General features: G+C 44.8%; 1 protein-coding gene across 1 annotated transcript in view; it reads left to right on the forward strand.

Moving 5' to 3' along the window:
• The window catches only part of RPTOR (regulatory associated protein of MTOR complex 1), a 478,109-nt gene that overhangs the window by 156,828 nt on the left and 296,559 nt on the right, over positions 1-24,722 (forward strand). The window contains exon 4 of the mRNA XM_058165601.1: positions 6,704-6,862. Within this exon, the coding sequence (XP_058021584.1) occupies positions 6,704-6,862 (159 nt within the window). The remainder of the gene's footprint in view (positions 1-6,703; positions 6,863-24,722) is intronic.

The following is a 24,722-nucleotide window of genomic DNA, read 5'->3' on the forward strand; positions in this document are numbered from 1 at the left end:
CCGTTAAATTAAACCAATCACTTATTGCAGAGAGAGCAGCTGCTTCATAGTATAATTTAAAATTGGGCATTTTTAAACCTCCCCTTTCCCGAGAATCTTGAATTATTTTCATTTTAACCCTAGCTTTTTTACCTTCCCATATAAATTTGTTAATTCCCTTCTGCCATTCCTCAAGATTCTTATCTTTCTTAATTATTGGTATCATCTGAAAGAGGAATAAAAATCTAGGTAAAACATTCATTTTAATAGCAGCAATTCTCCCCAGCAAAGATAATTGCAATTTTTTCCAAACAATCAACTCCTTCTGAACTTTTTGCCATAAAACCTCATAGTTATTCTTATACAATTTCACATTTGACGATGTAATATAAACCCCTAAGTATTTAACCTTCTTTACAATTTCAAATCCTGTTATTTTAAAATCTTAAGTTTGTTTCACAAGTCAATTCCTTATGTTCTTGAATGTTTAGTATAAAACTTCTATTACTTTAACGGTTATTTAACCATATATAATTCAACCACAACAATAATTTAACAATAACTTAATTATTTACAAATAATAGTTGTAGCTTAGTGTTTGGAAATGTCTGTTAATTCTCTATAAATCAAAACATTCTGTAGCATTTAGGGTTGTCGGGCCATATCTAAATGATGGAATGAGTTTTAATGGAAAGTATTACTACTCAGCGCTTTCTGGCACATGATATTTATGGAAGGCTGCTCAAATGGCAAAAACTCATCCGGCATGGAGTAGATGCTGTACATCCCCCCTCCCCCAACAAATGTCCTCTCTTGCTATTTTCAAATCTGGATTTTAGATAATTTTGCATGGAGAAGTTAGTTGATAAAAATATTTGAGCTGTTCTTTAATGCATTAAAGAACAAATTTAGGCACTTGGCAGTTGCAGCATCCTGGGGTCATATGATCGCAATTTGTCTCCCTCCTAAGGGACTTCTGACAAGCAGACTGCACAGGGGGAGGTTGAATTTGCTTAACGACCATGATGATTTGCTTAATGACCATGGCAAAAAAGGTAAAATCAGGGGCAACTCAATTAATGACCTTATTACTTTGGTCTCAATTGTGGCTGTAAGTTGAAGACTAGCTTTCATAGAAGATTCTAACTAGATATAGTTTATCTGATGCCTTTTTTTAGCTGTTTAGTTTTTCCTTTATGGCTAAAGAAAAATTGCATCCCTTCTTCCATTGTTTCAGTGCTCCTATATGCTATAACTAATTTTAATGGGAGAAACAGGTCTCGCTGGTTGTGCTTTACATACAGAAGGATCAAAGTGCCCTTTGGCACAAGAAAACATTCATTTGAAAGGAAATGAAACTCCAAGCCATAAAAATGGGGTTTATTTGCTTATGTGAAATGTTACGTCCTAATTTATTGATAGAGCAATATTTGTGCTGTCATTAAAATGGCACAACAGCTGCAAAGATTAGTTTTGAGAACTTGTTTTGATAGGATAACATCTGGGGACAAACCAGCATGAATTACAAGAAGCAAACTGACTTCTTCATATTGTTTTCTTCCCCATTTGGGGGCGGGGGTGGGAATCTAAATGGTTAAAAACACACTTTCTCCCTTTTCTGTAGAGAAGGAATGTAACATCAATAGGAGCTTCGGGTAAAGTGTTTCAGATAAGATCGAAGATTTCCCTTCTTTCTACCTGTTCCCACCCTGTCTCATTTGGGCTATTTTCCCTTCTTATTGTAGTCTCTCTGCTACCACCCAACTATCCAATTATTACCAGCTTCCCCATTCCTGCCACTTTTCTCCTTTCCCTTTTTCCTCTCATCATCAGTTAGGTGATAAACACCAGAGCTCCTGACTGCAGCCACCTTGTCCACTTCATTTCTGAAGGTTTCTCTGTGCCATGTGGTATTCCAGACCAAGGGGGGTGGGATAGGAATTGGACTGCAGCAAGTTGGAATGCTCTTGTTCAGTGATAAAGTTCAAAGATAAAGTTGTTCAATGGTAAAGTTTCAGAGGTTCAGTGATGCCCCTAGATTAGTGGTTCTCAACCTTTATAGTGCTGCGACCCCTTTAATACAATTCCCCACGATGTGGCGACCCCAACCATAAAATTATTTTCATTTTGAATTTATCGCGCCTGAAGCCGTCTTGGCTAGCGATCTGAACTAGCGATTGCCTTGAGGACAGAGGCATTAAAGCGGAGACTCCTCCCCTATTAAATTTATCGTGCCTGAAGCCAGATCAGGCTAGCGATTGGGAGTGATTGGAGCTGGCTTGAGATGGAGACATCAGAGCAAAGACTTCTCTCTTTTTTAATTCATCGCGCCTGAAGCCGAATTCGGCTAGCAATTTGAAGAGCCTGCAGCTGGCTTGTGGAGTCAACCATTGGAGCGCGATTCTTTGACTCGCAAGTATACGTCCCATATTTCCGATGGTTTTAGGCGACCCCTGGCAAATTGTCATTCGACCCCCAACGGGGTCCCGACCCACAGGTTGAGAACCTCTGCCCTAGATGCTGTGTTTCCACCTCAAGACATTTCTGTATTGTAATTTGTTCACCAGAACAGTAGTGAATAGCGCTTTCTTAAAGCCTTATGCTGTCAAAATAGTTCCATAAGCATCTTAGACATCCAGATACATCAATGGTTTGTTAGGAAAGTAGAACAGGGAGAGAAAAAGGCACAGCTTTCGTTATGTGCTCTAACCTAAATCTTCAGTGTAGAGGACCTTCAATAGAATTAAGACACTCTACAAAATTTTATAGATAGTGGCAAGAGGTGAGTAATCTGCGGTTTAAACAGAGAAATTTTTAGGTGAAGTGGAGACCCAAAATTCTGATGTTGGAGAACTATCTTTTCTGGGTTCTTGCCCTAGTAGTTATGTCTCATCCTCTATACATGCACACATGCAAGCACAACAGAGAGAGGGAGGGAGAGACGGGGGTGGGGAGAGAAGGAGGGAGGGGGAGACACACACACACACACACACACACACACACAGAGAGAGAGAGAGAGAGAGAGAGAGAGAGAGAGAGAGGAAGGGAGGGAGGGAGGGAGGGAGGTATAATTTGGGAATTTTTTTCTCCCTAAAGTTTCTTCATTTGTTTCCTGTTTTTCCAGTAAAAGGAATATTATACTGCTGTCAAAACCCAAATTGCTGGCTATGCCTTTCAAGGGCAAAATAAATACACATTTGCTTTGTGTATCAGAATGTGTTTTTTTTCATTAGAAGGAAGGAAAAGTGGTGATAAACATAATAGGCATTTTTCTGATTATTTAGAGCCCAGGTATCAAACTCACGGTGTCATGTTGCCGTCACATGATGTATTGTGATGTTTTTCCCCTTTGCACAGCTGGGGTGGGCGTGGCCTGCACATCCAGCCCACCGGCCACCAGTTTGAAACCCCTGATTTAGAGGCTCTTTTTTAGGTTTTCTCTGTAGAGCTCTGTTACAGCTACAGGATTCCTTTCTTTTTAAAATATCCATTCACTTTCACTAATTGTGAGCTCATTTTGAAGTGTATGTTAGGCATATGATAGAAATTCAAGTGAGGAAATTGCTCATAAATACCCTTCTCCCAGCTGAAAAACTGCCTGCCACTCGAGGGCTTTAGTGATCATGTCTTAGAAAGATGCCAAAAAGGAGAATGCAATTTAGGACATAAATTTTGGAAATCGGCGCTTTCATAATGAAATTGTAAGATACAAGGCAATGCTTGCATTAATGCAGTTCCCTGCGAGTGGCATTACTGAGTGACAAACTGCAGTGTCTTTCTTGCAGCTGCCTGTCTTTTGTCATGAATACAGACGAGAGAGGTGAAATATTGTGTTGCAATAGCCTGTAATGCTAAGGATCATTTCTGTATTCAGTTTCTCTTTATTCCTTTAAAAATGCAAGAACCTGAACAGTAAAATGGATGGCGAAAGATTGCCGGGCCATTTCGGATATAACAAAATGTTGTATTTCATTTTGGTAGCCAGTAAAATAATATTGTGAAGGGATATTGAGTAACTTGAGATAAGTGGGTTGTATAACTTCATTTAAATGCAGGACGTACTTCATGCTGCTATTGCTTGGGGTAGTCTCCTTCTCTTTGACCAGACTTTCCAATGCAGGACTGAATAGGAATTGATTTTCAGCCTTCATTCAAATTTTACTAAATTAGATGAGGCTGATACAAAACCAAGCATGACCCAGGGTAGCTGAATTACTGTTCTTCCTCGGAAAAAACTTCCAAGAGACTTAAATATGAAGGCCAATTGCAATATTACAACCTTCAATTGAGGGGCCGGTTTAGCTCACGCTGGTAAAGCCTGTTATTAAGGCTTATTAAGAACACAGTAGCCTGCAATTACTGCAGGTTTGAGCCCGGCCCAAGGTTGACTCAGCCTTCCATCCTTTATAAGGTAGGTAAAATGAGGACCCAGATTGTTGGGGGGGCAATAAGTTGACTTTGTAAAAATATACAAATAGAATGAGACTATTGCCTTATACACTGTAAGCCGCCCTGAGTCTTCGGAGAAGGGCGGGGTATAAATGTAAACAAACAAAAAAAAAATAGTAATTTTTCAGCAAAAAATATTTTAGTTTAGGCAGCCAAGTCATTTTTTGTCTTCTCGTGATATTTCTCTGGAGAAATAAAGTTATCACACAGGAATTGGTCTGGTTCATAGCAGTTTCAGTTGTGCCTTACAGGAAAATTAAATTATTGTGTACAGGTAGTTCTCAATTTACAGCCACAACTGGGACAGAAATTTCCATTGCTAAGCAATGTGGTTGTAAAGAGAGAAAGCATGTGACCACATCCTAACACACCGCATTGTTGTCGTAGCTCCAGATGTCAGGCTCATTAAATGGAAGGCGTTCCAGATAAGGAATGCAGGATGGGGTGCTTCAGTGGGTAGGAAAGGCCCTGAGGTGACAATATAGGCTGTACTCAAGTTTGGGGTGTGTGTGTTGCAGTGTGGCATAAATTCAGGGAGTCTAAAGAAAGAATATGTTGTGGCTCAGGCCTTTTGGGGTGCTGCAGCTCTGGGGCTACAAAAAGCCCCTGAGCCACATTGGAGTTCAAAGGTACAGCCACCTCTGGAAACCTCAGCCGCCCCAGCTTAGGCCAGCAGCATGGCTGGGGCAGCTGAGGTTTCCAGAAGCGTCTGTATCTTTGTACCGCTTCCTGGGAAGCTTCAGCCACACTGTGTTCCACAGTCCCTGTCACACCCAGATGACCTTTGTCACTTTCCTCCTGCTGATGCAGCACAATTGACCTGACCCTACTATGTGAGGTAGAGCTGCTGGCTATGCCAAGCCTTCTTCCAAAGGCCAATCACACTATTGTCGAAATCATGTGGCCTGCTCTCGTGATATTTCAGAAAGCCTTCAGAAAGCTTCTGAGATGTTCCCCAGGTCTTGCAAGAATGGGTGTGCTGTTTGGAGTATGATAGGCATCAGGCTAGAAACCAGGAGACCATGAGTTCTAGTACCACCTTCAGCATGAAAGGTGGCTAGGTTACTTTAGCACTATCATTATCACTTAGACTTATATACAGCTTCACAGTGCTTTACAGTCCTCTCTAATTGGTTTAGAGTCAGCCTATTGCCCCCAACAATTGGGTCCTCATTTTATCCACTTTGGAAGGATGGAAGGCTGAGTCAACCTTGAGCCTGGGGAGATTTGAACTACCAAATTGCAGGCAGCCGGCAGGCAGCAGAAGTAGCTTGCAGTACTGCACTCTAACCACTGTGCCACTGCGGCTCATACTTCAGGCCAGTCGCTCCCTCTCAACCCACAACATTAGGCTTGGTTGATCTGAAAAAAAGTGGACCATGCACTTGGGGGAAAAACACCAGGAAGAAAAAAAAACCGTACTTGCCAAAATCTTGTTTTATCTTTAGCTTTACCTTTCTACTTGCTTTAACTGTTATAGTTCTTTTGGCACTTCATATTTTGAAGAGAATTGTTTGTATATTGGCGAATATTTTGAAGTTATTTTATTGGATTGAGTTGTTTAATAATAAAAATGAGACTTCATAGGAAATTGTCAAAGTGACATACCAATAATGCATAGTCATTTATTGATCTTATTCTTGGTAAAAAAATTTCTTAAATATTAGAAAAGGAATGGAGAAATGTAAAGACATGCAAATTTAGTAGAAAGGTAGTAGGTAACATGTAGTATGTAATGAGGGATGAGTGTCTGTAGACAGAAGCAAAAATTAATTTCGTTATATGGGAGTGAATAAAGCTGGATATGTTAGAAGAAATGTAAAAGTAAATAGAATGAAACGTGCATGGAATATTTAAGAAATGCCTGTACTAAAACAAGGGGAATAGATCAAGAATAAATGGTTAAGGAATGTTCATAGAATAGGGAGAATGATTGAGAATCAAATTGCAGAACAAATATATGCAGGAAAAGTAAATGGCGTAAGTATAAATTTAGTTAGATATTTATTTCTTTTTCCCTGACTTTCTATTTAATTTTTTTCTACATATTGCTTCTTATTCTTTTTTCTGCATTTGATTTAATGTTGCTAATCTTAAAAGAAAATAGTATGATTGGTATATACATACGTATATTTTAGATAGATAAATGCATGGTTCCTTCTGGTACATCCCAAAATATTTCAGATAATTTTCAATGATTGTGCATTTCCATTTGCAAAAGAAAAATTCATTCATTTTTTGCCTTTTCTTTCTTTCTTTCTTTTTTTGCAACTAGGCCCGGTACAAACAGAGTCTAGATCCTACAGTTGATGAAGTTAAGAAACTGTGTACTTCATTGCGTCGAAATGCCAAAGAAGAAAGAGTCCTTTTCCATTATAATGGACATGGTGTCCCCAGGCCAACAGTGAATGGAGAAATTTGGGTCTTTAACAAGGTATATGAATTGTAAATTGAGCTAAATTGCAATCTCTCTTGTACATTTGTATTTCCTGGGAATCCAATACAGTATAAAACAATAAAAAGCAAAATGTTAATGTTTGATTATCTTAGCTGTTTGTTCATTCTTTTTGTGTACCTTGAAGCAAAATTATGATTATGTCATAAAAGCAAATGGAGTATATTTTAAAGTGGACATTGTACCATCTGCATAACAAAATACGTTTTTATTACTTATTTGCTAACTAGCATGCCAGTATTGTTCAGGTCTGCTGAAGTTTATTTTAGCTATTATTAGGATTCTTTTAAAGATTTCAAGTCCAGGCTATGATGGATAACTGTTTTGCAATGTCTTTGCTTCCCTGTATGCCTTCTTCCAAAGAAAGATGGCAAAATACACAAGGCAGAAAAAAAAATTCGCCCCAGTCCTAAGAGTATTTTGACTGTAAGGAACAAGCCAGCAGTGTCCCACCTCAGCTGGTTTGACTTAGCTACAAATATCTGCCTAAAAAGTTGATAAAAACTGCAGCCAGCTGGCTGACTGACCCATGCAAGATACTGCCTATATTAAAAAAAAAAACTTCACTATCTGCCAACTACTTTAAAGTGAGCACACTTTGAATTGTTGGTGTTAACTTTTCAAGTTCTAAATAGCTTACGGCATTTCTCCCTGGGGACTGTCTGGCTATTAAGATCTCAACAAGAATTCCTTTAGAAGAAGCCTCCATTTGCTTGAGACCTGTCTTTCTGATATGAAAGCTGCAGGGTAGTGGAACACGTTCACTTGGGAGTTGTCTTTGTCTCCTTTTAGCTAAAGATTTAACAACCTGTCAATATGGGTCTCCTGTGCCAGGTTCTAAATGTTAAACTATTTTTTTCTGCCTCTTTCAGTATTTATGTTACGTTGTTAACTTTTTGTTGTTTCTAATTTTATTAATTGCCTTGAGTATTGTTAGAATAGACAGATACGGAGTTAAAATACTTTCCACTCATGTTTATTTAGAGTAATGGTAATTTGAGTGTCTATTGTGTTGAGTGGGGGGGGGAGCAGCACAAAGGACAATTTATTTTAGCATCTATTGTTTATTTCTGGCAATAAAACCACTATGTTTTGATGCTGGTTGAAAACCCTTGCCTTTATTTGACTAGGTCCAAAACCAGAAATCCTTCTTATTTTTTGATTGTTTTGTCATGTTGCTCACTTACCAAGTAACAGATATTTGTCTGCTTTTCTGACATTAATGCAGGGATACCTATTGCAGACAGACTGTAACTCTTAATGAGATGCCTGATCCATAGGGAAAACCCATCCACAGGGAAAATAAATGATTAGTGAGGCTTTTTCATTAAGTGTTTCTTCCTCATCCCACTTCAGTTGCTGAGGAAATGCCAGCAAGTATTTTTACGTCATTGACAAAATAGGGGAATTTATTGGATGAGTAAATTCCGTCTAGGGAAATATTCTAGAGAGATAGATTATAGGAAAAGTCGTTTATACCCAAATGGTTAGCTAAAATATTTTCAAGTCTGAACTTCTTATAAGTACCTCTGTCTACAGATTCTTGGTAGTACAAAGATAGTAACAAAATGTATAAGCCTAAGATATCCACAATACAATAATATGTAAATTACAGAAGTTATAAACAAGTTAATAATATAGAGCAATAATGTATTTATTTGCTAAATATATATCACACTGAAATAATAGAACACTTTCCAGAAACTCAATAATCAAATAAAAACCTTATAAATACATTAAAACATCCCCAAACAATGTATGGAATCAGACTCCAAAAGTCCTCTTGGAAAGCTATTTTTAACTTCTTACAAAAGATTGATAATTTTTTTTATTTATTTATTAAGAAAATTTATAAAGGTAAAGGTAAAGTCAAGTCTGACTCTAGGGGCAGTGCTCATCTGTTTCATATCTGAGGGAACTAATATTGTCTGAAGATACTTCTGTGTTCATGTGATCAGCATGACTGTATGCTGAAGCACATGGAGCATTGTTACCATCCCACTGAAGTGTTACCTATTTATCTATTCGCATTTGCATGTTTTCAAACTGCTAAGTGAGCAGGAGCTGAGGCAAGTAACAGGAGCTCACCCCATCATGTGGTGTTCAGGTCTCAAACCCAGGTTGTCAGGTTTCCAGCTAACAAGCTCAGCATCTTGAACTGCTGAATCATCACACCCCCTTAAGAAAATTTATATGGCAGCCAAATTCCCAGACCCTGATGCTAATCCAAAAATATGCCACGGTCGACAATATAAAAGGCCAGTCAGAGGTTCAATAGGATCAGAATATGCACTCTACTTCATCAATAAAAAACAACCAATGCTGCCTGAGTCCACATAATCTGCTTTGTCTGTAAAACCACCACCTGAACAATTTTCACCCAGAAAATTGCAGCATAGGTGGTAATAATCCAATACCTCTGGATCCTTAGAAGACCTATTCAGACAGAAGATGACCAATACCAGTGTATATGCTGGCATTTACCACTTTCACAATGAGACATTAAGAATCACTTTGATCCAGGGGACTAATATCCATTCCCCCACCCCAAATTATCCAAAGAAGCCAGGAGAGACAAGGATCCAAGTCACAGGTGGACAAGGACATCTTAAAAAGCAAACTACCCATTTCCTCAGAGGTAACAAGCCAAAAGGAAGCCAAGTGTCTTGACAAGATATGTCCTAGTCAGTGCACAATGCCTTGCCCAAGTGGATTCACCAGATCCAGGTGAATTTGTCTGACTTTACCAGCAAAATGTCAAGCAACATAATCACAGGGTATCTCCTACCAAAAAAGGAGTTCGCTAGCAGGGAAAAAAGCGCTGGAAAAACAACCAGTTGAATATCCCAAAGGTGCTTTTTTTTCAGGAGGCAACTGGACTTCCTTGTTTTTTTCTTTTGAAGACGTTTCGCTTCTCCAAGAAGCTTCTTCAGCTCTGACAGGATAGTGGGGAATTGTCAGAGCTGAAGAAGATTTTTGGATGAGAAGTGAAACTTTTTCAAAAGAAAAAACAAGAAAGTCCAGTTGCCTCCTGAAAAAAAGCACCTTTGGGACAACCATGACCTGGATGACTGAGAATCTATAAAGACTTCCAACCAGTTGAATACTTTGCCTACATTATTGGCCACGGAGTAAACCCTGAGGGCACACAGCCATGTTCAGACAAATTAATTTTTAATTTTTCTCCATCTGCATTTGAAGCATCACTTCTGCCAGTTCATCTGCTGAAAGTCCTTGGAAACCGAACAAGCTACCTAGGATATCTGGTAGAAAGAAGCCACTCAGGAACAATTTTGTCAAGGGCCCAAGATACCATTTCCTGCTATTGGTAGACAAGGCCATCAGCCAAACCATCCACAAGATTATTGCCGGGTTTTTTTCTGTCATTTAATGACCCCGTAATCCCTTGCATTGGGGTGGAGTCAGGGCAACTGATTGGAGCTGAATGTTTACTGGCTGGATGCCCTTCCTATTGCCAATGCAGAGTTCACAGCTGATACTTACTCATTGTGCCCAGAGAGAGAAATATCTGCCTCTACCTAGGATTGAACTCACAGCCTCCTGATTGTGAGGTGAGAGCTCTACCTCTAGGCCACTGCACTACTCAAACTGTCCGCAAGATCCTTGGGGAAAATCCATATGGTACTTGGGCCATACTAATATATCAATATTTATTTATTTATTATTTTAAAAATAAAAATACAAATGTTTATATGGCATTCCCTCAATAAATTAAAATGTAAAAGACCCTTGAAAGACCTCCACTTAACTTCTTCTGGAAGGACTATAAAATCTGATTTAATCTAACAAATAAACAGTCTAGCTTCTTGGGGGAAGCTGTATGATGATGGTGGGACCACAGCCCCTATAAATTAAATAAAGCTATACTATATGTTTTATAAAGTGCAGGGTGAATTTGACTGGACAAAACATGCTATAAAAATATGTATGTTTCAATTCTTCTCAAAACTTTCAATCCCTTCCCATCCCCAATGTGGCTCCAACGCTGTTGGAAATTTTACATCTCTACTTACTACCTTGCATCTGAAATTTTCCTATCCTTTTTTGCCGTTAAAGCAAATTTTCCTATCCTTTTTTGCCGTTAAAGCAAAGGGTGCAAAGTTGCAGATTGAGTTTTCACATTGATGGCATGGATCTAATAGAGAGCAGAGAGTTTTTTTTCACTGCATTTTGGAAGCCCTTGCCCATCAGAAGGCATATGGGGAAATGCATCAAAGAAGCACTTTGCTTCTATCAGTGTTATCTTGTGAGGTAACTTGAAAACACATGCTCTGCCTATATATTATAATATATTATATTATATATATATATATGCTCTGTCTATATATAATGATATATTGTATATGGAAGAGCTCTTCATCTGCTTCAATACTACTGAATTAATAAAGAGTCTTATTTCAATCAAAGTTCAAAGGGTTTTGGATGGGCTTGACTGCTGGACCCTATTCAAAAGCATGCTGTTCATTGGTGAAAAAAATGAAGCATCCCCCTCTTAGACATGTAGATACTCCATCACTGGAGGGTTTTTTTTTAAAATGGGCAGCTACTTTTCGGGCATTTTACCAAGATTCCTCCCAAGGCAGGGACTGCATTAGAATATCTCCAAGGTTCTTTCAGCTTTTGTGATTCTGATTCTGTGACCTCTGATTATAGTGCTGGTGGCTGTCTTGAACACCATATTAATTATTATTTAAACTTGATTTATTCTTAAATCAAAGGAAGCCCTTTTGGATTCTAAAAACCTTATTTAAGGCACCAGTGATTGCTAATGCTATACTTGTGTTTCTGCAGAAGAGAAAAAAAAGGCAACTTTATATGCATATATTATTTGAATCTTGAACAAAAACATAAATGAAAGACAAAAATTTGGTACCTTAGATACTAATAAATTTACTGTCCCTTATGTTTCATGTGATGGAGTCTAATTCATAATGATACTTTAGTCCATGGACCATATGCTATAATAAATTGGTTAGTCTGTAAGATACCATAAGGTTCTGGGGTTTTTTATATCCATATGCTAACGCATACATATTCATATATATTAAAATGTATTTAAATTGGACTTGCTTTCTGATTCCAAACAATTGGCAGTAGAATAGTATTTAAGATGTTACTCTTTTGTACTAAAACAAAATGCACTTTTGTAGAAAAGTGCATTGATGTCAGTGGTCCTCCTGGGTTGTAGATTGAAATCCACTGCCTCTGCTATCACTAGCAATTAGATTGGCATCCAGTTGAATGTTCTCAAGATGCCCTTGGTGATAGTGCCATGGTTGTGACCTTCCACACAGCTATAGAATTGCAGCTCTTGATTAAAAAAGCTGCAAAATTATGACTTTATCCTTCAGTTGGAAAGCATGTGAATTTTCAATAGATCTATACAAATCTACAAGCCTGTCATTTTCTATAGTGCTATATTTTATGATAGATTAAGCATAATATATTCTGCTACTTAGATTAAAAGGAATAAACCATGAGGGTGTATTATTTTATTCTGATTTGTTTCAACCAAGAAAGCCAGCTTTCAGCTGCTTTATTTATGTCAGATTTGTGCATCCATAGGGATCTAGGTGCCATAATTTCAGAAATGCGGCTTACTCAATGTGAAGAATAAATAAGATTTTCTTATACTATAAAAATGGGTTTAAAACAGGAGATAGAAGAGGATACAACTGATAATTGTTACATCAGTTTGGCAGTTCGATTCTCACCAGCTCAAGATTGGTTCAGCCTTCCATCCTTCTGAGGTTGGTAAAATGAGGACCCAGATTGTTGGGGGCAATATGCTGACTCTGTAAATCACTTAGAGAGGGCTTTAAATCACTGTAAAGCAGTGTATAAGTCTAAGTGCTACTGCTAAGAGCTATAATCAGATTGTTTTGAATATAGATTTAAAAATAACAGACTACAAGAATGATATGGACAAAGATGTTACACAGGACTTACAAATGAAACTGGTTGATGCCTTAATAGCTAAAAGGGGCACACAAATAATATATCAGAAAAGTGACTTAGATTGCAGATTTCATTTCTTATCTTGAACTTATAAAAGGGATGTGTTATACTTAAAAGGAATTCCTGAGAAAAGATAAAGGGAATTTGAAAAGGGAAAATGAAAAGAACTCAGCTTTTGGAACACTATTTAAAATTTAGGAATAAACATTAAAACCAAAAGAAAAGGAATATAAAGTTGTTTATGTGATCAAGTTTAAAATATATGAAATATTTTGTAGCAGATTTTAATGTTTTTTTTTCTTCACCAAGACTGTATGATAAAGTTTTTAAGTTTTGTTTATAGATAAGATATGGGAAAGAGATTTTTTTGTTGTATTTTTAGTGAAAGTGATAAACTATGATGTTAAAATTGAAGATAAGTGTTAATCTTGCAAAGAAGTTTCTGAGAAGAGATGAAGAGAAAATGATAGGAAATTAATTTATGGGTCACTATTTGAAGGGATTAAAGATCAAGATCTTCAATACGTTGTTTCTGGTAGCTGTTAAGGGAAGTTTTTCTTGATGGAATAATAAAGCTTTAAAGATATTTTTTATAGATAACAAGATAAGATACAGGAAGAAGAGATTTTTTTGTTGTATTATTAGAGAAAATGTAATTCTGGTAACTATGGTCTTTTACTATTTAAAATTGAATGATAATGTTTTATTATTTGTTAATAGATAAAAGATAAGATATGGAATGACGTGATCTCTGGTTGAAATGGTAGAGAAAGTGATAAATTATTGAAATTATATAGTGTTTCTCCAAAAATAAGACCCTGTCTTATATTTTTTTGAACCCTGAAATAAGCACTTGGCTTTATTGCCATGTGCTCAAAAGGTCTTATTATCAGGGGCTGTCTTATTTTGGGGAAAACAGGGTACTTGCCGATGAAGGGGGAAGTTAATTTTTTAATATATTTTTTCTTTTTTTAATATATTTTCCCCTTTACCTTCTTTTTCTCTCTGCATTTTTTTATTTTTTTTTATCTCTCTCCAGTGGTGAAATCCAATTTTTTTTACTACCAGTTCTGTGGCCGTGTCTTGGCGTGGCAGGGGAAAGGTTACTGCAAAATCTCCATTCCCACCCCACTCTGGGGCCAGCCAGAGGTGGTATTTGCTGATTCTCTGAACTACTCAAAATTTCTGCTACTGGTTCTCCAGAACCTGTCAGAACCTGCTGAATTTCACGCCTGTCTCTCTCTCATGGATATATCTGTCTCTTTCATGATCTGGGCTAAATTCATTATTCCTTAAACGTAATCTCTTTACCTCCTCAACATAGTCTATAATTCATGAATCCAAGGAAGGAAAACAGTTCACTTCTTCAGTTTCAGTTGTAGATTCACTAATTATGCAGTTAAAGTAACATTGTCTTCTAAATACCACAACTTTATCCCAGATTTTTTTAATTGCTAGTTCCAGAATTAGTTTTTCTACATCTTTTTGATAAAAATACGGTGTCGCTTGCATATCTCAAATTGTTAATCTTCCAGTACTATCATTTTCATGTTGCTGGATAAATTGAACAGCTGTGTCCTCTATTCTGAACCACTCTGTTTCTCTAAGTGCAGTTCTTGAAGTAGTTTCTTGTATACTGCAGAGATTATTATTACTATTATTACCTCTACCACTATTATCATGTTTGAATGGGAATTGGCTGGCATATCAATTTAATAAATTGTTATTATGGCATGATGTACACAGAAATCTTGCCAAGAAAATATCCAGGGCAGCTAACTCAACACTAACTGGAAGGCACATATACCCCCATACACAAAGACATTGTAGTAGTTAGTGAAACTGCTATATTTCCTTTTCCTGTTGCTACTTTTCATTATCCATCTTATATTATTTATCTGATTTCCTGTCTGTCTGTCTTTTCTAAAACCTGCCCATTTGTTCTGCATTTCTTGCTTGGACATTATTTATCTTTGAAAAATCTTAGGAAAACTTCACTTGCATAAAGAATAAATTCAATAATTCAGTTTTTGTATTTTCTGACATCTTGTTTCTTTGCTTTAGGTATGTAACTGACCTCTTTCAGTCTTTTGGCAAAAAAAATCTTGTTCCATAATTGTTGCTACAGATATGTTAGCACTTTAATGTTGCTGAAGTTAGTTAAAGGGTTGGTGGTATTTAATTTGTGACTGGTACTTTCTTATTTAACAGTTGGCCTATTGCCTTTGGTATCATATTTTTTTAGTGTTGCTGGATCTTGAATATATATTCTGCAAAGGTTTCAATTATTTAATAATCCTGTTTGTGAATGGTTTCATCATATTTTCCATTTTATATTTTATTATTTTTACTAATTTTATAACAACTTTAGGTTGCCTTATAAAGTAAATACTTTAATTTAGCTTCATTTATCCTGTTCTCTGGTGTGCTGCTTAGAGAGTCCAAGCAATGGGTGATAACCTTGTCTGATTGGCCAGAGACTAATTTGTTTAGCCATGCCTCCTCCTTCCTGTTTAGCTCCAGTTTGTTAACTCAGTCAACCTAGAGAGCCATGTTCAATTTGAGCTCCATTGCTTGGACTTCTTTAAACAGTGTATAGGAGAAGGTGATTTCACAAGAAGCTTTGTTGCTGCTGGGGAAGCAGTTTCTGGCACCGCGCCCAGCTGTGTGCTAATCAGCTGTGCCATTGGAATTAGCAGGCCTCTTTTGGGAGGCCTGCATGGCGTGTGGAGCCATCGGCTATTTCCTGTTCATTCCGGTGGCTTTGTTTTTCTTCCTGCTTTCTAGCCATGGTGTTGGCTTGGCGTGGCTAAAGCCCTACACCATCCTCCATATTGGTGTACACTTCACTGGGGAGGTAAATTGGAGTGAAGTTGGCAGCACTTATTGAAGATCTTGCAACAAGGAATTCTTGCTGATATCAAGTCATCTCATGCTTCTCAAAATGGCGGCTCGCAGTCGCTCTTCTTCTCGCATCTCTGCCTCTTCCTCTCTCAGGCATCAAGCCTCAGAGGTTCCAGCTCCAAAAAAAGGGGAATCAAGCTCCAAGGGGCCCTCTACTAAATTCCAGCCTCCTCTTCATCTGCATCTGACAAGGATGCCATGAGGCGACAACGTGCTTTAGAAAAACAATTTGACAAGGCCCAAAAAAGGGCAGTGGCTGGCAAGGATCCTTCCACCCCTGCCTGTAGCAGGGAAGCAATTGATCCCTTAGACAAGGAAAATTTGATTCAGGAACCCCAGTCAGATCTGTTTGGTTGGTCTCCTACTGATTTTACTGCCAGACAGGAGCTTCAGGCAGCAAACATGGATATCTTTTTTGGGGTAACCAACCCTGAGCCAGGGCCCTCTCATCACCACAGGGCTTCCCAGACTTCTACTACCTTCACTCCTACCGGGATGGGGCTCTGCCTGGAGGAAGGCTAAGGCTCTGCATTGTCACAAGACCTGTGTGACATAATTGCCCAGACTATCTCAAAGGGCATTGATGCTGCCTTTATTCAAAGGGTTTTTTGGCTCTGTTACCAGCAGCAGACCAGAATCTAAGAGCCCTTCCACCAATGGGACATTCTGACAGGGAATACATATTGGACCCTCATTCTCCTTCACCTTCGCAGCATAGTGTCGTAATATAGAAGATAGAAGTAATATATAATATAATGACGTAGTATAGAAGAGGATGTGACAGACTATAATCTTTCTGAGGATGAAAGCCATCCCTGACAAGCCCGCTGCCACGGGGCTGTTCTATCATAATCTATTTAAGACCTTATTGTACAAGGCAAAAACAACAGCCAATATGGGGGTGCTTATTGGGCAACCTGAGGGATCTTCGGAGCCCCAAGATCCCATGGCTCTTCTTTTCACCGAGCCAGTCACAGAGCAAGAGGCTATTCCATCACCAAGCTCTTTGTTGATGTCATACAACGACAGTGGAATCAGCCCGGGTCCATCTCTGCCCCCAGTGGTATGGATAGAAAAATGTACACAGTGGAACAAGAGCTTGAGAAGCTTCTGAAACTTCTAACCATTGATGTTCCAATGGCCAGCTTGGCTTCGTCTAACATCCTTCCGATTCAGCTGAAGATCTAAAAACTGAGGACCGAAGGCGGGGCTTGCTGCTCCTAAGATCCACCAAGCAGCCACCTGGGCTATTCGTTCTGCCACAGCAGCGTCCTTTTTCTCTAGGACTTCCCTAATCTGGCATTGTCAAATGCAGTCCCGGGTGTTCCCTGAGGATACCCGCTTGCATCAGGACATAAATAAGCTGATTGCTGCTGCAGAATATTCCACAGATGCAATCCTTAATTTGGCAAAATTTGCTTCACGAGCTTTAACATCCAATGTCACCTCCAGATGCCTCTTATGATTGAGGCACTGGCACACTGATATGAAAATCAAATGGTGACTATCAGTGGCTTCATTTAAGGGAGGCTCTCTCTTCAGGGAAGCCTTAGACCCTGTTTTGGTAGAGCATAAAGATAAGAGGAAGGTTCTTCCCTACGTCTACAGATGAGCAGATAGACGGACCAGTTTTCCATGCTACAGGCAGCCCTTTCGAGCATCTGATCCAGGGTTTCAGAGCTCGGTCTACCAAAGATCCTTTCTACCAACAGCGGACAGGCCATAGGACAGACATCCCTTTCGGGATCGCTCTAGACAACCACAAACCAGTCGTCCCTTTCGGGGAGCTCCTTCCGAACTTACCGTCGGACCAAGTGACTGTCACGACAAGGGCCCCATAGGCGGTTGCCTTGGCAGGTTTGCCAATTGCTGATGACGCCCAACCACCGACGTCTGGGCCTTACAGACTGTGACTCTCAGCCTTATTGTAGAGTTCAGTTCTGAACCCCCTTGAAGGTTCATCCAATGTTCACTGTCAAGTGACACCACCAAGAGGTTTCTGATGGAAGCCAAAATCCAGCACCTGCTGGCCATTCAGGCCATAGAACTGGTGCCTCCTCAACATCAGGGGTTCGGCTTCTATTCAGTACTTTTTCTGGTGCAAAAGAAATAGGGTGGAAGAGGAGCCATCCTAGATCTGAAGAAGCTGAATGTACAAACACTTCAAAATGCAATCCCTGCACACCATTCTGGGTTACATCAGACAGGGAGATCTCTTGACATCAATAGATCTACGGGAGGCTTATCTACACGTGCCCATCAGACTGTCTCACAGGAGATTCCTCAGGTTCTCCTATGCGGGACTACATTTCCAATACAAAGCTCTGCCCTTCAGACTCTCCTCTGCCCCCAGAGCATTCACAAAACTTCTGGATGTCATGGCCGCCCACTTGCGGGCAAAACCCATATGGTTGCTATTTTATCTAGACAACATATTGGTCCTGTCATCATCCCCTCAGCAGGCGAGTCTAGATCTCCAGATCATGGTTCAGACCCTCCAAGACCACGGGCTTACAGTGAATTGGGAGAAGAGTCACTTGTCTCCCTCCACCAACCTGGTCCATCTGGGGGCAAGGATCGACACTCAGACCTGCCTTATATTCCTTTCCCGAGAACTCCTGTCCAGCATCCTCACCACCATAAGGCAAGTCAGAACCATCAGAAAGGTACCATTGATGCTTCTTTCCCAATTGTTAGGCAAAATGATATCCTGCCTACAGATTGTACCTTGGGCGACGTTCCATTTTCGCCTTCTTCAATGGTTTCTCTTACCAAGTCAATGGGTGGGCCTCAGCAACACCACCAGATGGATCAGAGTTCCCTTGAAGGTACTCAGATCCTTGGAGTGGTGGACGTCAGCAGCCATGGAGCAGGGGTGTTCCTTCAGGGAGCACCTGACCACAGATGCCAGCCTCTTCAGTTGGGGCGCTCATCTACAATCTCAAATAACCCAGGGTCGATGGTCTTCAAATGACCTCCTCAACGACATCAATTGGCTGGAATCTGGCGCTCTGCCATTTCCACAATTAACTGTCAGGGCACCATGTGCTGTTACTGATGGTGTCGTGTCCCACTCCTCCGCTGACAGCTGGGTCAGGGAAATCCGAATCAGGCTTGCCTCTGCAGCTCTGCCCAAAGTCCTAGCAAAGTCCTCAGAGCAGGCAGGAGACCAGTAAGTGACTTCAGCAAGATAAGTTTGACTTTTGCCTGACTCAGAGACTGCCAGAAAGTAGATCCTTTATATAGGCCATGGGGTGTGGCTCCATGACTCAGCACTCATTAAGGCCTGCCCCTCCCTTCCCTCTGTTGCCTCCGCCTCTCCAATCTTCTGATGCGAGGGTCATTCCAATCAGCTGTTGGTAATAAACCCTCCTCAGGCTCACCTGCTGTGGAGGAGGGGGAGGGGTCTAGCTGCTCCGTTTGCCTGGGCATGGAGTCAGGGCTGGGGCAGGGAGATGCTCCTTCTGCAGTTTGTGTGGGCATGGAGCCAGGACTGAGGCATACATTCCTCAGTGTTGGGAGCAGGTAAGAAGGCCCGGCTGCTCTGAGGCGGGCAAGACACAACACTATCCCTCACCGCAGGGCCCTTCCCCGGGGCTGGCAGTCGGGATGCGGTCGGGCGGGTTCTGCTCGTGGAAGGCCCGCACCAGGTCAGGCGTGGGCGTCGGAGGCATTGACCCAGGTGAACTCGGTCCCGTACCCTTGCCACGCAACCAGGTATTGGGCGCCCCTTCAGCCAGCGGGAGTCGCGTATGCTGTGCACCTCGTACTCCTCCGCCCGTCCTCGTCGACAGCGACGGGTGGCGCCCGGGCGCCCGGAGGAGGCAGCGGGGCCTCAGGGACCAGCAGGACCGATGGAAGGCAGGATGGATCCGCATGGAGCGGCAGGGTCAATCGGTAGGCCACGGATTGATGACCGCCTCGGCGAGCGGACCGATGAACGGTGGTCAGTTTCTTCGCCGGCGGTCGGACGGGAGATGCTTTGTGGAGAGCCACCGCGGTCTCCGACCACCAGCGGTGTTGCCCGTCGGGAGCGATCGGCGACCGCTTGTAGTCCTCCTTCGCCCGATTCAGCTGCCGGCGCACCATCTGCTGGACGCGTGCAACTCGGAGAGAAAGGACTGTGTCTCGGGAACCGGGAGTCCGGGCGCCAGAGGAAGAGCGCGGATGGTACCCCAAGTTGGCCAGGAGCAGGGTGGTCTGGGTGGAGGTGTGTTGGGAGTTGTTGAATCACGAACTCCGCCAGGGACAGGTAATCGGCCCAGTTGTCCTGCTGTTGGTTCACGAAGCACGGAGGTACTGTTCCAGGGCGCCGATGACCTTTTCCGTCCCGCCGTCGGTCTCCGGATGGTGCGCCGACGACAGGCACACCTGCACCTCCAATGCGGCCATCAGGCTCTTCCAAAAGCGGGCCGTGAACTGCACCCCACGGTCCGACACCACCCTGTCCGGCAGGCCGTGGGCGGAAGGCGTGCTGCAAGAAGAGGCGGGCTGTCTTGGTGGCGGTGGGCAGCCAGCGGCACGGGATGAAGTGTGCCATCTTGGTGAGCATGTCCACCACCACCAGCACCGTGGTGAACCCGAGGGCGGCAGGTCCGCCAGGAAGTCCATGGAAATCGCCCCCCAGGGCCTGTCAGGAGTCGGCAAGGGCTGGAGGAGACCGGGAGGGGCCCCCGTGGCGGCCTTGGCTTGCCGGCACGGCACGCAGGACGTCACATAGGCATGGACATCATGCCGCACCCGGGGCCACCAGAAGGTCCGCGTTACCAGGTTGAGAGTCTTGAAAAACCCGAAATGGCCCGCGGCAGGGTTGTCGTGGCACTGGGTCAGGACGAGGACGGGCGGCCCGTGGGCACATACAACCGCCCCGGAACTTGAGTCGTCGTCTTCCAATGTCCACGGAGGCGTGGGGCCCGCCTCCGCTCGCCGCTGCTGAGACCAGGCGTCTTGGCGCTGCGCCTCGCACCGGGCCCGTAAGTCCACGGTTCCCGGGCGGCGGCCAAGGCTTCCGCCGGCAGTACAGTCCGTGGAGGAAGAGGGTCTTGGCGCTCAGGTACTCCGGCTTACGGGACAGGCGTCCGCCCTCGGTTGTGGCCACTGGGGATATAGGTGGCGGAAGTTGAACCGGGCAAGAACAGCGACCACGGATCTGCCGCTGGTTCAACTTCCGAGCCGTGGTGAGATGTTCGAGGTTCCGATGGTCCGTTCGGACCTCCACCTGATGCGGGCTCCCTCCAGGTGGTGCCGCCACGCCTCGAGCGGCCTTGATAGCCAGCAACTCCTTTTCCCAGATGGTATAGTTGCGCTCGGAAGGGTTGAGCTTCCGCGAGTAGTAGCGCGGGAAAAGAGTGCCGCCATCCGCCGGGGCCTGTAGCAGCACCGCTCCGAGGCGGCGTTGGGCGTCCGTCTCCACCACGAAGGCGGTGCGGGTCGGGATGTCGCAGGATGGGCTCCGTGTGAAAGCCTTCCTGAGAGCCGTGAAGGCTTCCTCCTGCGGGGACCCCACGGGCAGGACCTTCTTCTGAAGGAGCTGGGTGGCGGGCCGTCAGCGTGGCGAAGCCGGGATGAAGGTCCGATAGTAATTGGCGAAGCCCAGCAGCCGCTGGACATCCTTCACCCGGCGGGGCTTCCCAGCTGCTCAGGGCCTCCACCTTGCGCGGGTCCATGGCGATCCCTCGGGTGAGAGGATGTGCCGAGGAACTCAATGGGCGACGGAGGAAAAAGCACTTCTCCAGCTTGGCGTAGAGCTGGTGCTCCCGCAGGCGCTGCAGGACCAGGCGGAGGTGCTGGAGGTGACTTTCCCTGGACCGGGAGTAGACCAGGATGTCATCCAGGTAGATCACCACGAACCGATCCAACATGTCCCAGAACACATCGTTCATAAAATGTTGGAAGACGGCGGGGGCGTTGGTCAGCCCGAACGGCATGACCGTGTACTCGTAGTGTCCGTGCGGGTGCGAGCGCCGTCTTCCACTCGTCCCTTCACGCATCCGCACCAGGTTGTAGGCCCCGGAGGTCGAGCTTGGTAAAGATGGAGGCCTCCGCAGCGGTCCATCAGCTCCGGGATGGCGGCAGGGGTAGCGATTCCGCACCGTGATGGCGTTCAGCGGCGGTAGTCGCAACACAGGCGCAAATCCCCCGTCTTCTTTTTTACGAAGAGGACCGGGCCCGACAGAGGGGACTTGGAAGGCCGGATGAACCCTCGGGCCAGATTTTTGTCCAGAAAGTCCCTGAGGGCGGCCAACTTGGGCTCGGACATGGAATACAGGCGTCCCGTGGGCAGCGGGGCGCCGGGTTGCAGGTCCACGGGGCAGTCGTAGGGGCGGTGCGGGGGTAAGCGGTCCGCCTCCTTTTCGCTGAAGGCGTCAGCGAGTCCTGCAACTCAGGGGCACGGCGGCGGCGGGTGAAGGCGTCCTGGCGGCGCGGGTGTGGCGGATGTGGTCGACACACTGCAGGCTGGGAAGCGAGATGGCGTTCGCGACCAGGCCACCTGAGGGTCGTGAGTCCGCAGCCAGGCCAGTCCGAGGACCACTGGGAAGTGGAGGTCCGCCGTCACGTAGAAGCGAATCGCCCCCTCGTGGTCCCCGATGGCAAGGCGCAAGGGCTGCGTGGCGAAGTTAATGGGTCCGGCCACCAGCTCCCTCCCATCGATGGTCTCGACGCTCATCGGAGGTCTACGGAACCAAGGGACACCAAAATGGTCCACGAAGGCCCGGTCCATAAAGTTCGTGGTGGCCCCGAATCCACCAGCGCGTGTGCGGGATCCCTTCCGGCGGTCACCCACCACACCGGGTGTCCAAAATGAGGTGCCGAGGGGGCCCGGGGTCCACGTCGGCCATGTCTGGCGGGGGCTTCGTCCGTGCCCGGCCTAGGGTTTCCCCTGGGCCGGGCCTGCCCATTCCCGACTGGCCAGGCCGGGATTCGGGACGGGCGTCGTGCTCCGCGCTTCCTGGGGCATGCGGCGGCGAAATGGCGGGCTCCCACAGTACAAGCACAGCCCCTTGGCGCCTCCGGCTCCGCTCCTGGGCCGTCAGGCGAGGCCTGGCCGCTCCTAACTCCATGGGCTCCTCGGCGGCCACAGGCGCGGGGTGGCCGGGACGGGTCGGCACGGGTCGAGGAGGCGGCGGTCTTTGACGGTTGCTGGCGGCGACAGGGCGGGCGTTGCTGGAGGCAGGTGTCGGCGCAGGCAGAGGGCACCAGGTCAGCGAGGTCATGGCGCCTCCACCGAGCCAGCTCGTCCTGGAGCTCTTCGAAGGCCCCTCTTGAGCAGCGTCCGCTAGTGCCGTGTCGTTCCAGTCCGAATCATGGCACAGCAACGAATTCGCGATGTACTCCCGGGCGGGGCCCTTGTTGGATCTCTCCGGCGCCAGGCAGCCGTCTGGGCCCGCACAGGGTCTTCATACATCAGGCGTGGTGCCCCAGAACCCCTGGTAGTCCGCCAGCAAGGGGCTGTCCCTGAGCACCAAGGCGTGGCCCACTCGCAGCCTGGCCAGACAACAGGTTCATCACGAAGGCCACCCTGGCCCGGTCATCTGGAAAGTCCCCGGCCGCATTGCCATGTAGGTCTGGCACTGGGCCATGAAGGCGGGAACATCTCCATCCGTCCTGAGAACGTCTCCGGCACCGGTACCGGGCTGTGGCGCTGAGGAGGAGGAGGAGGAGGTTGGACTGCTGGGGCATTCCCAGCAGCCAGTTGAGCAGCCAGCTGGGCGACTTGCTGTTGCAGTTGCTGGTTATCTGTTTGTAGCTGCTGCACAATCAGCGCCAGCTGTTGCTGATCCATCTTGTAGATGTGTGGGAGTCAGGCAAGATGTCGTGTCCCACTCCTCCGCTGACAGCTGGGTCAGGGAAATCCGAATCAGGCTTGCCTCTGCAGCTCTGCCCAAAGTCCTAGCAAAGTCCTCAGAGCAGGCAGGAGACCAGTAAGTGACTTCAGCAAGATAAGTTTGACTTTTGCCTGACTCAGAGACTGCCAGAAAGTAGATCCTTTATATAGGCCATGGGGTGTGGCTCCATGACTCAGCACTCATTAAGGCCTGCCCCTCCCTTCCCTCTGTTGCCTCCGCCTCTCCAATCTTCTGATGCGAGGATTACTCCAATCAGCTGTTGGGAATAAACCCTCCTCAGGCTCACATGCTGTGGAGGAGGGGGAGGGGTCTAGCTGCTCCGTTTGCCTGGGCATGGAGTCAGGGCTGGGAGATTCTCCTTCTTCTGCAGTTTGTGTGGGCATGGAGCCAGGACTTGGGCCGGGAGGCATACATTCCTCAGTGTTCGGGAGCAGGTAAGAAGGCCCCGGCTGCTCTGAGGGCGGGCAAGACACAACAGATGGACAATGTCACAGTCAAAGTGCACATGAACCGCCAGGAGGGCACTCATTCCAGGGCGCTGATGAATGAGGCTGCAGCGATAGGTCTATGGGCGGAGAAACACCTGCTATCCCTGCGAGTGGAACACATTTCCGGGATTCCCAACATCCAGGCAGATTGGTTAAGCAGAATGACCATCAACCAAGCAGAATAGAAACTTCATCCAGATCTGTTCAACCACTGTCAACCAAATTCGGGAGACCCCAGTAGACCAATTGCCAGCCCAGCGAATGCACAACTTCCATGATTTTACACCAGATTTCAATCTCCAGGAGCCAAAAGGATGGACGGCCTACGTTGTCCATGGCCCCACAGCCTACTGTATGCATTTCCCCTGATACCTCTAATACCAAGAGTCATCAGGAAGATCCTGGAGGAAGGCATGGAAGTCCTCCTCATAGCTCCTCATTAGCCCAGACGAACCTGGTTCACGGATCTCGTAAACCTATCAATATCCTGTCCCTGAGGATTCCTTCAGACAGGATCTCCCTCAACCAGGGGACCATACTACACCTGGAACCCCAATGCTTTCAACTGGCTGTCTGGCACTTGAAAGGGAGATCCTGAAAAAGGACCAATTCTCTAAAAAG

The sequence above is a fragment of the Ahaetulla prasina genome, chromosome 2 (genome assembly GCF_028640845.1).
Source record: "Ahaetulla prasina isolate Xishuangbanna chromosome 2, ASM2864084v1, whole genome shotgun sequence".
In the NCBI taxonomy this organism is placed as follows: domain Eukaryota; kingdom Metazoa; phylum Chordata; class Lepidosauria; order Squamata; family Colubridae; genus Ahaetulla; species Ahaetulla prasina.